Source organism: Sinocyclocheilus rhinocerous, unplaced genomic scaffold (genome assembly GCF_001515625.1).
Source record: "Sinocyclocheilus rhinocerous isolate Xijiao unplaced genomic scaffold, SAMN03320098_v1.1 scaffold1027, whole genome shotgun sequence".
Lineage (NCBI taxonomy): Eukaryota > Metazoa > Chordata > Actinopteri > Cypriniformes > Cyprinidae > Sinocyclocheilus > Sinocyclocheilus rhinocerous.
Genome location: NW_015660495.1, coordinates 251,971 through 268,004, shown reverse-complemented (window position 1 = coordinate 268,004; position 16,034 = coordinate 251,971). Strand labels below are relative to the sequence as shown.

Sequence of the window (16,034 nt, the reverse complement as noted above, 5' to 3'; positions counted from 1 at the left end):
GTGCGCATCAGAGAGAGGGAAAATCTCTCCTTAGCAGTGTAATATCTTTTTTTTTTTTTTTTTTACATCTATGGGCATTGCATTGCTGCGTAGACTGTTGTTTACGTTTATCATTCAGAATAAGATGTTATGTTAATTACTATATTACTTTTATTCCGTTCACTTTCGTGATTGCGTTGAATGTTGATGTGGTATCAGTTGACTTCGGAAGTGTTGTGAAGGGTTAACACAACTTCATTACATCACCGGCTAAACACAATAAGAGCGGCCATCTTTACCCACAGCAGCAACTGCTGCTCCAGTAAAGAAAGAAAATAAATGCCCTGTCGGAGTTGTATTGTATTCTAGATGTGTCATCAAAGGGAACACGTTTAAATTGGAAGCCAAACAAGCGGTAAGATATGTATACAGTTTCTTTTGTGTATCTATAAGATGTAACTGCCGCACGCATGAGGGAGTGAATGACACTCCAGTCATTGTAATACGCTGCAAGTGACATTTTATATATGAAATACCTGCGCAATAATTCAGAATAATGAGTCACAAACTGAACTCTTATCTAACTGAAGGACTGTTATACGGATTTTACCCCCTGATATTTTCGCTGCTGAAACAGTGTCATGTAACTTTCAGAACTTTTTAGAGTAATTTTAGGGAATATTTAGAAGCACCATTACATTGATAATAGTGGCGTCAGTTCACGGTTATAGAAAGTTCCGATGACGTCATTCGTCATTTATATAAATATAGACATGTAAATATTTTCAAAATATATACTGTATGTGTGTGTATTTATTTATATATATATATATACATAATAAATATACACAGAAGACGCATATTTTATACAAACAAAAACTTATTTTTATGCGATTAATCGCGATTAATCGTTTGACATCACTAATATGTATATATATATATATATATATATATATACTTGAATTTAATTTTGATTGCTTGCATGCATGCATATCATACACTGGTTTCCATACACTGGTTTTATTCAAGAATAAAATCAACCTGATGACTGTAGGATACAAAACAAATAATTTGTAAGGACTGTAAATTGAAGTAGCTTCTAAAAGCAACAGCGGCACATTTCCACTTTGTACAGCACAAGCAATCAAAGAGTATTCTAACAAAAAATGTACAAGTCATTTAAGATAAATGCATCTGCAGAATTAATAAATTGTGTGCTTCACTCCAACTCAACAGGTGTGAGGTCACAGAGTGCATTTTAAGTCGAGTATTTGTTACCATAAACAAGTGAAACAGTCTTGAGAGTTCATTAAAATGTTGTTAAGCATGCACACACTCTTGGCATTATGGGTGTGTCTGCAAGGCAGCATTGTTGAGCGTTCCCATGCAGCGACCTTTAGCTTCAGACAGTGTGATTTGTGTGGAGGTGTGGTGCCTAAAACACTCCCATTGTTTACTGCCACAGGCCTGACCAATTACTCTCTACTGCTGGTAGAAAATCCTTAATTAGGACTATAGGCCACCTTTTCTTGCAATATTGAATACATTAATATTCACTAAATTCAGTTTAATAGGTTGTCATTTTGACTTACAGTATCATTGTACACTTACAGTAATACTGTTATTGTGTTTCTGTCTATTTGCCGTCATTGTAGTCAAGAAGAGCATGACAACCACCCAGGACTGGATGAACCAGATTGTTATTATTGATATTTATTTAAGCTTGTCATATTAATGGAAATATGTCAGGCAAACTAGACAGAGTTGTCAAAATAGTGAATGTGTGTTATGATTTAAGAATAATATTTGCAAGCAGCTCTTAAATGGCACAGCCACGTGTTTTGTTTATCCATGCCTGTTAACCTGCATGGCATCAAATGCAAACTTATTTTCACGGCTTCTCGGCTCACATTTTTGTATTTAATCTATAATGATCAAATATTATTCTCTGAACAACATAGTCTGTTCTCGCCTAAATATAGCTCATGGTATGGACGTTGACTTGAAAAATAAAGCATTCTTTATTGATGACAGGCTGAATCTTACCCACCGCAGGTGTCAGTTCACCACAGCATATTTCACACACATGTCCTTCGTCAAACAGCGTGTGCTGAAAAGATAAATGGTGAGGACCGTTCTCTGTCTGTGAATCAATTTAAAGGAATTCTTTGACTTTGTGTAAAACAACGGGCAGTGTTTTGATACTACCTTCCATCATCTGGTCAATGTCCACACGTCTACAGTTAAGACAGGACCTTTAGACTACAGCTGGACTTGAAAGCTGTAGGTCCTGGTATTTATAATGGCTGTAAGCATGATGTGTCCCTGGTGGTCTGGACATTGTTTTCTTAGTCTGCTGCATCGCCTGTTTGACTTAAAGTTTGCGGCCTCAAGCTTGTTATCGTTACCTGTTATCATCGGGTAAATGTTATTTTGTGCATTATAACTGTAGTTTGGAAAGTTAAAGTTCACAAATAAGAATGAGGTCATTGCTTAAGTAGATATCACTGTTCCGTTAAACTAAACATCTTCCTGGCTTTTTTTAGTTCGTATTTCAAACGGATGCCTGGTGAAAAGAGAATCAGGACAAATAAGCCCCCTCACCCCCGCTCACATGACACAATAACATTCCACTGAGATGTCATGTGATGCGACCTCACAGGCTTTGATGCTGATGAACCAGATTCATATCCAAGCTCAGGTGTCCTTAGATCAAAAGCTGTCAACGTAATTAGTAAGTCAGCACTGCCAACCAAAATTTAAGCTTCTCAAATGGTCAACGAACTTGCGTGGGATGCGTTCTGATAAGATTGTGCAAAATGACTTGTTGGGTTGCGCCTGTTTTCCTCATATCTGTTCTCTCTGAATCATCTCCTTTAATATATTACTGAATGGGAAAGTGTAGTAGTCAGCATGTATTGTTAAATAACATCAATATTGTCTGCCAAATCAAAGTCATTTGGTGCAACTTAATGCAGAAACATGGCGGGGGTTGACGTAAAACAGGAAATGCATCATAAAAGTACCCTCAAGATTGAGTGTCAAAGTCAAGAAGTCTCTTAAATTATCAGATGATTTTATTGCATGACAAGGTTCAGGTTGCAAAATGTTATGTGGTGTGACTCCCCAAAAATTAATGATATATGATTTAATATATATATATATATATATATATTTATTTAAAGGACTAGCTCAGCCAAAAATGAAATGAAAATGTACTCACCCTCAGGCCATCCAAGATGTAGATGAGTTTGGAGAAATTTAGCATTACGTCACTTGCTCACCAATGGATCCTCTGAAGTGAATGTGTGCCGTCAGAGTCCAAACAGCTGATAAAAATACAATAATCATAATAATAATCCACATGTAATCCACATGACTACAGTCCATCAATTAATATGGTGTGAAATGAAAAGCTGCAGGTTTGTAGGAAACAAATCCGTCATTGAGGCGTTTTTAATTTCAAGCCATTGTTTATGATGTAATGCTAATTTCTCCAAATCTGTTCTAATGAAGAAACAAACTCATCCACATCTTGGATGGCCTGAGGGTGAGTAAATTTTAGGCAGATTTTCATTTTTGGGTGAACTATTCCTTTAAAAATCTTTTTTGAAAATAATGATTTAGATGTACGCTCACATGTATTCAAGAAAAAATATTTTGTTACTTTATGGTTATACCACATTACAGTCATGTAACAGTCATGTTAAGCATTTGTTGAAAATTAAAATCTTAATTGTGGAAAAATATGAAAATTAAATATAAAAAGGTTTTCAAAACCACATGAATAGAGATGGGCACATAGATCTTTAAAATATTTTTCTCATTATTTATCTTGAAAACTCTATTTTGTCATTGTTCCAGTTTGTTTTTGAGTAACTGTAGCACTGATGTCTGGTGTTGATATGTTTGTTTACCCAAAAAGAACACCATGAAACCGCTTATTTCATCACTCTGGCCATTGTTCGAAATGATCAACAAGTTTATGTCATTGTTTGCCACATTGTTGCTTGATGAAAATGGTAAGCTACCATGAATCAGACATCCAAACATCTGCTGTTCTGAAAAAGATGCATAAGGTTTGTGCTAATGTAGTTTCACGGAAATCTAATAAAAACGCATAGTAACTGCATGTCTTACTAACTGGGTTGAATCATATTATCAAAAATGGCAAGTAGATTCTGAGATGTAACTGTATGGTCACATGGGAACCAGAGAGTCAGCTTTTAAATTGCATTAAATCCTTGATGAGCACCATTTTTAAGTAAATCTGCATCTTTTGGTGATTTGACTTTAAATTCAATCAAATAAACCCCATCAAATGCAGAGTGGTTGACAGCCAGCTATTTTGATTTCTGGTTTATGGGCCAATGGCATGAGGGGAAGTGGGAGGGGCAAAGGCCATGTGCGCTGTGCTCGGGGACAACCTCTTGGGAATTAGCTGGCTTTCTGGGAAAGTTAAAAATGTGGGATAATTTTTGGGAATGGTAAAGGAATTTTCCCCCTTCTCTTTCCTTTCCTCACTCGAGCGGCTCTCACAGTGTTTTCTTTGTGCTGACTCCTGATGCCTGCATTCTCCACGCACACATGGAAAAGCGTTGGAGGGGTTTCTTTTTTATTTCTAATGCTTATTTTGGCCGGTCTCACAGCTATATTTAGCAGCACAGCTGACCCCCTCCAGTTTACTGTGGATGAGTCATTCAGTGTTTGTGTGAAGAGAAGTTCTCATTGTGTGGTAATGCGGTAATACGGCCATAATGTGTCCCGCCAAATGCCACTTGGATTGGTGTTTGGACTTTATGGAACAACTGTTAACTATTTTAATAAACACAACTGAGAAACGCACCTAGGATTTTTTCCATTCAACATAGCAAACTCCGTTAAGAGACTTCAGGCTGGAATACACTACACAATCTTTGCCCTGATTTGAGTCGACGCTAGTTCCCAAAAGCTAGAAGCAGTGTAAAGATTTTTGGCCGGTCGTAATTGACAGATTTCACAGGAAATTGCGTAGTTTATGATGGACTTGTATTTTTTTTATCTTCAGACTTTGATTTTATCCAGAGATATTCTATCAGAGAATATTTTGAGCTGGTCTGAGGACACACTTTTTCATTTGCAACAAGCCGCATGGTTCTGTGGGGCTTTGTTGTGTTCAGAACAACTTGAATATCTAGTGTGTGATACTCGGCTGTTTAGTGTGTTATGTTTTTCTCTAAAAACATTTACAAAAGTTGTTAAGTTTATGATGCCTAGGGCGGGATTTATCAACAATTTGCACCAGCGCAAACCTTCTTTTGGCATTAAAAAACTTGTGACAGGATTTACTAAAAACATGCAGTGAACAATTAGCAATAAAAAGCATGGACATAGTTATTTTTGTGGCTGCATATGCATTTGTTGGAGTTTCCCTTTCAGACGCAAAATTTATGGTAAAAGAATATTTAAAGGTGCAGTGTGTAATATTTAGGAGGATCTATTGACAGAAATGTAATATAATATACACGTTTTCAGAGGTGTATGAAGATCTTACATAATGGACCGTTATGTTTTTATTGCCTAAGAATGAGCAATTTCTATCTATGTACACCGCGGGTCCATTACATAGAAGTTGCTGTTTTCCATCGCCATGTTTCTACAGTAGCCCTAAACGGACACACTGCTCTACAGAACGCATTTCATCACTATGTTGTTCTTGCGAATAAAATACTGAAACAATGATGAACAAGTAACAACAATATTCACAGTAACATATTGGTTTACTGAATAATAATAAAGTAAAATTCCTTAATTTACCCATGTAGATGAAACGACGACATTTTTGTCCTGTGTCAGCCTCCGTAGCTTCTCGATGTGCAATTTGCAACCTTACCACTAGATGTCGCTAAAATTGACATACTGCACCTTTAACCCTTTGAGCGGTACGGTCCCACATATGGGATTTTTATTTCTGTGCCCCTGGGAGTATGGTCCCACATATGGGATTTAGAACGTTCGGTGACGTCACATAACTGCCAAATTCAAACGTGCTTTCGCGCATTGGCTGACGCCGAGCCAGAGAGCGATGTGCACTGTGCTTGTCATATCACAACTATGCAGTGTTTTTAACCACATAATGTTTATTTTAGGTTTCAGACATTTAAATACACATAAGTACTAGTAAAACAATACATTTAGAGTTTGTAAAATACACTCATGTCTATGGAAGCAACAATAACAATCCATTCAAATTTAATTTGCCGATGTGTTTTATTCATATCAGATACACATAGTGTAAGTAACTATAAAGTTCACTCTATTCTTCCACAATGTATTTCGGGAGAAATTGATGAATTCACGTGCTGTAAATCTGACTGACAGGACTCTCTGAACTGCAGCGCGAACAAACATGGCGACGCCCATCTCACATTACAGATCACGATCAAGATCATTTAGAAAGGTTTTTAAATGACAAAACACACTCATTTACACATATATGTGAATCGGAATATCAGATTGTTCATGACATAGTAAGCAAGTTTGTGAATATTTTAAATAAAAGAGGAAAAACGAAATAAAAGCGATCCATCTGTCATACAGTGTTATTGTGGCCGCTGTGTGTCACGTGACAAGCATGACGCGTCGCCATGGAAACAGTAAGGGGAAACGTTCTAAAATAACGGTTGCCTTAAAAAAACTCACTCTGGGGGACCGCTAGAATATTTTAAACTCACCACTGAAAGGGTTAAATAAATTATGCAATGTGATTAACTCGGTTTGCAGTCGTCAATATACTGGTATTTGCATAATTATTTAGGGCCCTATGATTTCTGCGATGTGGAAAACGCGGACGGAATCGTGAAATCCAGTCATAAAAACAGAATTTATAACCCGGAATGTCATGGAATTTGCCGAATTTTGGATGGATTCATGAATAGTAGGTCAGTGCACTTAAATCAAAACGCGATATAGACTTGTCACTTCATGAGCATTTTACCATTTCTTTCGAGTAAAACAATCATCAAATCTCATGCAAAGTCATACAAGGTCTTCACAGCAACCCGTCAAATAAAAGAATTGGTTTAACTTGAAGAAACTTTTATTACTTAATGTAATGATAGTACTACTACTACTACTAATAAAATTATTATTAAAACATTACTTTTAAATGAATATTTACCAGAAAAATATATTTACCAGAATTTATTTAGCAGAAAAATGTAAATACAATAGTATTTCGGGGGGGGGGGATAATAAATTACTTTTTTATATAAAATCAATTAATTGGAGATGCTTTTGATTATTTATATTTAATGAAACCATTCAAATGGAATCCAGAAAATTAATGGAAAACAAAATTTGGTAAAACTAAAACTGAATTTGAGAAAGGAAAAAAAAACGTATTTCATAGAGCCAAAATATTTTATTTTTGGTAAAAAAAAATTTTTTTAAAAATCAATAAATTGCTGTTTAATATTGTAAGACATGTTTTTTGATGAATACAATTTATTTAACCATTAAAACAGAGTCTAGAAAAATTTAAATGGAAAAAATAAAATGGATTTCATAGGGCCCTAATTATTTAAATCACGTCAACCCATTTTGTACTTGACGTGGTTGTAAAAGTTGCTAATTTGTGCTGTTCTTGGTAGATTGCATTGGTCATTATGGAAATTAGTTGCATCTGTGTTCTTTAATTTGCTTTTTTTCAGTAGATCACCAACAGAACTTTCCACTCCCATCGGCAATCCCATTTTTTTCCAGCTTTCATTGCAAAATGAATGTTTTGTTAAGTCTATTACGACGTGTGATTTATATTAGTTAAAGTTCAGCCACAATCTCCCCCCGTATGGAGAGAGAAGTTGTTTACGCGGAGTTCTCAGTCATGCACATCTTCGCTTCCTATTCTAGGTGGAGTGAAAATGCATCCCAGCGCAAAGAATCCAGTGAACCAACCATTGAGTTTACTGGCAGACAGCGGTACAGTGATGTCCCCATTTGGCCCGAATTTCCACTTCAAAATCATACATGTAATTCTGTTTGAGGTTTTGAAATTGTGCTGGACTAAGATGAATTGTCATAGTGTCACTGAGGGGCTTACCGCTGATCCTTAGCGAGAAAACAGCCGAAAGTCTTTAAACTCAGATGAATAAGATTGAGAGCATGGAATCTGAGTAGGCAAGAAAGCCAGCCAAGGCTTAGTCAAGTCATCGGAGCTTGTGTGTCTGGAAGAGTTAAGACATTCATCAACCTGTTGTTTTTAATTTGCTCAAGATAGCAAGATCAGTGTTCACTGAGTCACCTAATCTGCTTTCTCTGCTTTCCATTGAAAGTGGTTGTGAACTCACCAAGAATGAAGTCCTTAAGTCCACATATTTAGGATATTCTTTTTATGCATTCATCAAAGAAATCAAAAATAATAGATGTGGAAGATAAAACTGCTGTCTATTTCTGCAGAGGGGGTCAATCACTATTTTTGAAATAAATGAATGCTTTTGTTCAGCAAGGATGCATTAAATTGATCAAAACCGACAGTAAATATGTTAATAAAATTACAATTGTTACAGAAGATTTCTATTTCAAATAAATCTGCTCTTTTGAACTTTCTATTCATCAAAGAATACTGAAAAAATGTATAACAGTTCCCACAAGCTATTATGCAGTAAAACTCTTTTCAACATTGATAATAATAATAAATGTTTCTTGAGCAGCAAATCATCATATTAGAATGATTTCTGAGGGATCATGTGACACTGAAGCCTGGAGTAATGATAAAAAGTAATCACAGAATTTCAGATGTGCCGTAGAGAGCAGCAGCTGAATGTTTGTCTTGTGCTTTAATGAATATTAATGTCCTTGTTTGCGGAGGTTGTGTTTGAGGCTTGAGTGCAGACTCTCATAAGCTTGTTTTCCATATCTCTTGATGGCCTCTTCTGTGGAGTGGCACACATCCATAAATATCTGTCATCCTATTGTTTAGCTATTAATCAGCACACAAGCAGATTAGCGTTTCCACAGCAACTGCATTGATTAGATGCAAACCACCATTCCCTTTCCTTGCCCTCTTCTTCACATGCTGCTTTGCAGCCGGATGAGGTACAGACAGCGTTTCTGCTTTCACCTATAGAAAACTGCTAATAGGAAGATTTATGTCGCTTCAACCTGCTGTTGTTCTGTTTCATCTAATAACAGAATATTCCTTTTCTGTTTCACAGGAACCATGACCTAGTGATCTTTATAAGGAGCGCTGTGTCACAAAGCATCCTTCTCTTTTGACAGGTAAACCATCTGCAAGGACAGATTAGAATTAAAGGTATTGTTTTTATCTCAGCAAGTTGTAGACCTTTTTAATACCATAAACTGGTTTTCTTTGGTCTGTTGTCCACCATAGTGTATTTTATTTAAAGGGAAGTACAATTACAAATGATTTTAATGTAGCCCATTGTAGATTTCATTCAAAAAGTATTTAATAATTTGAACGGGCAGTTAAAATTAAAACTACAGTTGTAAATTAAATTGGGATGGATTTTTATGCTTGTTATTGCATGATTGTTGCATGAGGCTTTGTATTATACTGACACACTTTTTTTTTTTTATTCATCTATTTTATTTTATTTTTGTTTAAAATTAAATTATTTTTTTATTTTTTTGTTTATTTACATATATTTTTAGTATGCATGTGTGTGTGTGTTTGTGTGTGTGTGTGTGTGTGTTTGTATGTATGCATGTATATATAATGCTTACATTGGCAAAATAATACATTTCTCACAATATCAGTTTATTTGCTATAGTTTAGAAAATGGTTAAAGTATGACAAGTTAAACTGTGGCAGAACAAATTCATCTTAATGTCAGATAACTTTGATAGAAAGGTATGTAATGAATTAGGTTGAGTAGCTGTCAGCTGTAACTTAAATTTAAGTACACAATTAGATAATACCAATTTAGGTAAACAAATTACCAAGCAATGCTTAATTTTAAGCATTAGCAATTAAAGAAAAAAAACACTTAAGCAAAACATGGTCAGGTCAAAGTGTCTGAATAATTTTTGGTCCCAGAAATGATCAATTTTACTGGTAGTCCACTGTATGAAGAATGTCACGGTTTACTTTATTTAGCTATCCTCACTTACATAAATTAACTATAGTGTCCTGCACCCACTAGTAAAAATTATATCTGGTGTCAGAATAATTTTTGGTTTATGTATATGTTAAACTATGTAGGATAGAAACAAGATAACAAGGTTTTATGGTAGACAAAAAAGTAATAATAACTATGCCAAATGTTAATTTACCATGGTTATCTTTTGTACGCTGCACCACTCAAGTGCTCCACATCACGTTAGCATTGTAATAATAACGTCACAAGAGCGTTTTATTTATGGCGGCTGTTATAGAAACTAGCCTTTTCTAGATAACCGTACAGTGGGCGGAGGATGTTTTGAACACTTGTGCCAAGTCAACGCCTACCCGTGATCACTCATTGGCTGTCGTGAGTCTCGTGGCTTCAGAACAAAAGCATGTACCCGTAGGGATGCGCCTGTGCTTGTTCTCAGCATTGCTGAACTGAAGTCTCCAGAGAGAAGAGCACCATCATGAGAAGGAGGTGGGTGTTTTCTGGCACATCAGCGAAGCAAGAGTCTTCTCTCACAACAAAACAAACTCTCTTTCATATGTTTCTTTTTATTTATTTTTTGTCCAGTCCATCACGTTGCACATAGGCAAATCTCCATCCTTCCACTGAGACTAAAAACTCTATGTGAAGCAATCCAGACAGACTCAGTCAGGGTAGAATAAGCAGATGCTGTGGTTTTGCCAAACTCCACTTTGTCTTCAGCTTAGCATGGATGGATAGAACAGACAAGTGCAGGATTAGTCTTTGACAGGAGCATTTGCATAGCTGGATACCTATAGCTCCACATCCCAGCAGTCTGTCTGTCTGCTCTTATGCTGCCTCTTTAGTTCTCATCCTTCTGGAAAGAGAACAGACATCATGCAAAATGCATATCAAATTCATTTGAAAGCATTCCAAAGAGTAGCATCTTTGTCTTCGTCCTTTCAATAGAAGAGTCTAAGAATTAAAATGTAACATTCCGAAATACAATGTTGAGATATATTTGATAAACTAACCAAAAGGTTCAAACTTCTGTATTTCTACTTGTATATTTGTAATCCTTCAATATGTTTTTTTTTTCATTGCATTAAAAATGTCAAACTAAATGGCATATGGAACCAAATAATGATAGAGCTTTATTACAAATTAGCTTCACATTTTCAGAACCATTCTTAATTATTGATTGAACTTTATATGGACAGAAGTCTGCCTTTGTTGCATATTTGTGTGTAATATACCACATACATCATATACAAATATACAACACTTACATCATTTTTTTGTTTGTTTGTGTATTTAAGTGTTGTTTCAGAACTGTGAAACTGTAAACTAAATGGCATATGGAACCAAATAATGATAGAGCTTTATTACAAATTAGCTTCACATTTTCAGAACCATTCTTAATTATTGATTGAACTTTATATGGACAGAAGTCTGCCTTTGTTGCATATTTGTGTGTAATATACCACATACATCATATACAAATATACAACACATCATTTTTTTGTTTGTTTGTGTATTTAAGTGTTGTTTCAGAGTCCAAATATTTTTTGGAGCCACTGAACTGTGAAAATTTACATCCAAGTGTTTGCTAGTTATTATTTTATAACATTGTATTGTTGAAATGCTAAAAATAATGTAATTAAGAAATATCAGTTCAGCATCCCAGTAATAGAACCACAGCCAATTACGTTTCTTTAAAGCAGTTTTTTTTTTAAATACAATGTTTTATTTTTTTCTTAGTTTTAATAGACTTTGAAATTGTAAACACAAGGCATGTCAAAATACATTTTAGTTATGGGTATTTAGCCTAACTAGGGTAAGTGACTAATATGCATCACTAGTCTGCATCACTTTTAGCATAGCCGTACAGGTATCCCTGATATGTTGATCATAAATTTGCAGTGTGACATTGAATTTTACATGTCTTGTACTTTATGGAGCCCTGTGGTCATTTAAAATATTTGCTTTATAAATCTCCATGTCTGAACCATGAAATATGGTTACATATATTTTCAAGCGCAGTACATTGCAAAATTAAATCGAGCAGATATTACAGACAAAGTTGTCCTAAGTGGCCTTTCTGTGTACCAAAATGTAAAGCATCTGTCAGAATAACATATTAAACAGCTGGGCCAGACGTGCTGCCTGGATATACTCCCGTATAACTTGTCTTGGATTGGAGCCACAACAAGACTTATACAACTTGCACTTTTAAACATCAGCCATAAGGATTTAAGAGCTTTCTTTATAGGTTAACTGGGAGGACCATCAAACTTACTTGATTAAATACATGGGAGTGGATAGTTCAAGGTTGGGAGATTGGCTGGTCAGATTTCAATCAAGCTATTAAAAGAAGAGCTTATTTTTAAGTTTACCATCACCAGTTTACAACAAAATGTATCTTGGATCTCAGCAATGTGATACAAATGGATACATTAACCTTTGAGCCACATTTCTGGCCCATTTAAAGTTTATTAGCAATCAACCACATACTAGTAAATTAGTTTTGCCACCACACCCCAACAACAACAACTTTAAGCTCCAGTAGGGCTTTCTAATGTTTACAAGGGCTACAAAACACTTGAAAGCCTTTTGTTTTTTCTTTTTGTTTTTCTGGCAGAGTGTAGTCCGAGATTCCCGCCAGTCGTCTGTACCACTGTGGTAGTGTCCTGGGACAGACCCTTGCCTCTCCCCCTGAGGAGATATGGAGCCCCAGGAGAGTCTGGGAGTGGAGGGTGACTCGGGCGCACTGGGAGTGCTGGTGCCGAGCCCACGGAGCGAAGCGGTGACCCATGACCTGGAGGAATTGTCTCTGCAGCCCACTCAGAGCCTTCTACCCATTAAAGAGCGCAAGAATGGTGAGTGAGCCCATTTGGTCAGGCCCGTAAGCCATAACTCTGCTCCCAAGCTCCTATTTCCTCCTCATCTGTTAAACTACCGCCCCAATTTGACACTGAGAAAATAAGGCCGGCCAGAAGGTTGAGAAATTTATTTGCGGTAAGACGTGGGGAATTACACAGGAATTGCATGTGAATGCCAACATGTAATCATGTCTTAAGTGTTCCCTTTAACTCTTTTCAAAAGTGTTCTTGGCTCATTTTAGGGTGCACGACTCGTATGCTAATGTGATAGATTTTGCGTGAAATATGATTGCCTAAAGCCTCAGATATTGAGGGTTCTTAGGCTTGCAGTCATGTTGTGGTTTTCGTTTGGCTGTAACTCAAAGGAACAGTTCATCATTCAGAAATAATAATAATTTTATTCATTATACCAGAGCTCTATGACTTTCTTTCCTTTGTGGAACACAAAAGGTGGATTTTTGTTGGATATCTTAAAGTAATGAAAAGAAATTAAAAATACAGTAACGTAACATTCTGGACAATACCGATAAGCTGATAATTAATTTAATGCTATGGCTGGTAACAGATAAATGGCAGATGTTTGAATTCTTTACTATTTTGTCTAGTGATGACCCATAATTTCACCAATCAAATATTCATCCAAAACAGCAAAATAATAATAATAATAATAATTCAGCTTCAGTTTTGTAAGGCTGAAAAACTGATAATTAACACTTCTCAGATGACACGTTTGAATGTGTCAGTGTTTATTTCATGCACATGAAGTGGATAAACTATAACAAAACATCAAGAGTCAGCTTATTGTCGAAGAATTTTACTATGACAGGTTTAATTTATTGCCTGAAAACATGATACTCTGAACAGCGTAAATGGTAAACAGTTACGCAGTTACCCACTTTATAAAACCATTTTTTATAAAAATAAATAATTGAAAACTAAAATCAGTCATTTTAATTATGTATTTCCAATAATGACATACAATTATTAATTAGAAAAATCTTTATTATCATTTAACCAGTATGATGCCGATATATAAGTGAATGAGGACGGGGTCTCTCGGGCTCAAAATATGTCAAATAAAAAGCGCTCTATGCAACATCCTCCTAGTGCCTTCATGAGAGAAATAGCAATGTTTGATTTATAAACTAATTGTTCTTTTGAGTCTTTTTGTTCTTTTCTGTGAATCCATTTATCATTTCACAAAACCAAATGATTTGTTTCAATCAAGTCCCCATTAATTATTTTATAGAAAACAGCAACCAGGCATTCTTTCTTTTTTTTGTGCTCCAAGGAAGAAAGTCAGTCAAAAGGGTTTGTAATGACATGAGGGTGAGTAGTTTTTATTTATTTTTTATTTTTTTTCTTTTCGAGTGAACTGTCTCTTTACATTTGGCCATTTTAAAAAGTGATGTTGAATTCTTTTCCAATAATGACATACAATTATTAATTAGAAAAATCTTTATTATCATTTAACCAGTATGATGCCGATATATAAGTGAATGAGGACGGGGTCTCTCGGGCTCAAAATATGTCAAATAAAAAGCGCTCTATGCAACATCCTCCTAGTGCCTTCATGAGAGAAATAGCAATGTTTGATTTATAAACTAATTGTTCTTTTGAGTCTTTTTGTTCTTTTCTGTGAATCCATTTATCATTTCACAAAACCAAATGATTTGTTTCAATCAAGTCCCCATTAATTATTTTATAGAAAACAGCAACCAGGCATTCTTTCTTTTTTTTGTGCTCCAAGGAAGAAAGTCAGTCAAAAGGGTTTGTAATGACATGAGGGTGAGTAGTTTTTTTTATTTTTTATTTTTTTTCTTTTCGAGTGAACTGTCTCTTTACATTTGGGCATTTTAAAAAGTGATGTTGAATTCTTTGAGTCACCCCGATGTTATCGTCTTTTTCTTCTGTCTGGCTTTCACAATCCTGTCCAAAGTTTCATTCTGGAAATGTTTTAGTGGTATATGGACCCTAATAAGACGGCACTAAAGAGATGGTCCTGTGGGCGGAATGGCAGTGAACCTTTCCGAACTACATCTATCCGACCGCAAGTTCATGTGTGTATTCAACCCCACCAGGCATGTGTGTATTTCTGACCCCACTACATGACTAACTTCATCTCATTCTGTGTCAATCAGCAGTTTCTCAGGGTTGTTGCATTGAAATAGATATGAAACTGTGACTCATTTAGACACTTCAGTATTTAACACGACCTCAGAATTACCCTGTTTATTTGCTGACTTTTGCAAACGTCTAGAGTTATTTTAATCAAGTGCTGCTTGTACTATATGCTACAACATTTGCTGCTTGCAAGATATTTTGCGATATTTTGCCAAAATGCAAACAACATTACAAATTCCATTAGTGTTTCAGTTTTCTTAGTTGTGCATAAAAGGATGCCAAGGATCTCTTGGTTATTAGTGCAGGGGACTTTTAATAATATATTTATTTTTAAATAATTAGATCGGGGGTTGGCTGCCACAGACCACCAAATATGATGATATTTTCCTAAAATACAACGGTACTGTAGCTGTATATATACAGCTGTAGCTATATATATATATATATATATGTATATACACACACACACACATACACACTTGGAAAATAGTTTAGTTTTATTGAGTTTGAGTAAATGCCATTTATCAGAATAACTGCACCATTAAAGGAACACTATTTTCTTGTATTTTCTCATAATTGATTCCTGCTCGCTGCTGCTTAAAGATATTGTGAACTCATAGAGGGTTTGTTGCACTGGCCTGAATCAACATGATCTGTTCCTGCTCCGGCTGGAGGACAGACCGTACCCATCCTTCCTCTTTTCAACCCACCCGTCTAGTTGTAGTGAAACTTAACGTCACCACTCCTCACAAATTCCCCTACTGAAACATTTATGACTATGTTCCCACAAGTTATCTGGAGACATACACGTTATATTATATTGACATATGAGTCTTAGTATTGTCTCATTACAGCTTAGTGGAAATGGATTGTTTTCACACTAATCTTTGGTTGGATCTGTTTGTCCAGTGAGTTCACATGAGACTCCATTGGATGGGTTATTGCTAAAAAATAGTTTTATGGGTGGACACAATGT

The 16,034-nt window shown here is 35.6% G+C and overlaps 1 protein-coding gene across 3 annotated transcripts in view; it reads left to right on the top strand.

Annotated features, from left to right (window-relative positions):
- The first annotated feature begins 258 nt into the window (after nucleotides 1-258).
- LOC107725018 (MKL/myocardin-like protein 2) overlaps nucleotides 259-16,034 on the top strand; it is a 33,735-nt gene continuing 17,959 nt past the window's right edge. The window contains exons 1-3 of one of the 3 annotated variants that reach the window (XM_016534144.1): nucleotides 259-394; nucleotides 9,174-9,237; nucleotides 12,694-12,931. In XM_016534144.1, coding sequence (XP_016389630.1) covers nucleotides 12,778-12,931 — 154 coding nt within the window. In that variant the 5' untranslated portion in view covers nucleotides 259-394; nucleotides 9,174-9,237; nucleotides 12,694-12,777. Of the gene's footprint in view, nucleotides 395-9,173; nucleotides 9,272-12,693; nucleotides 12,932-16,034 lie in introns of all 3 variants that reach the window. The other 2 variants (XM_016534145.1, XM_016534146.1) reach the window with 2 other exon arrangements.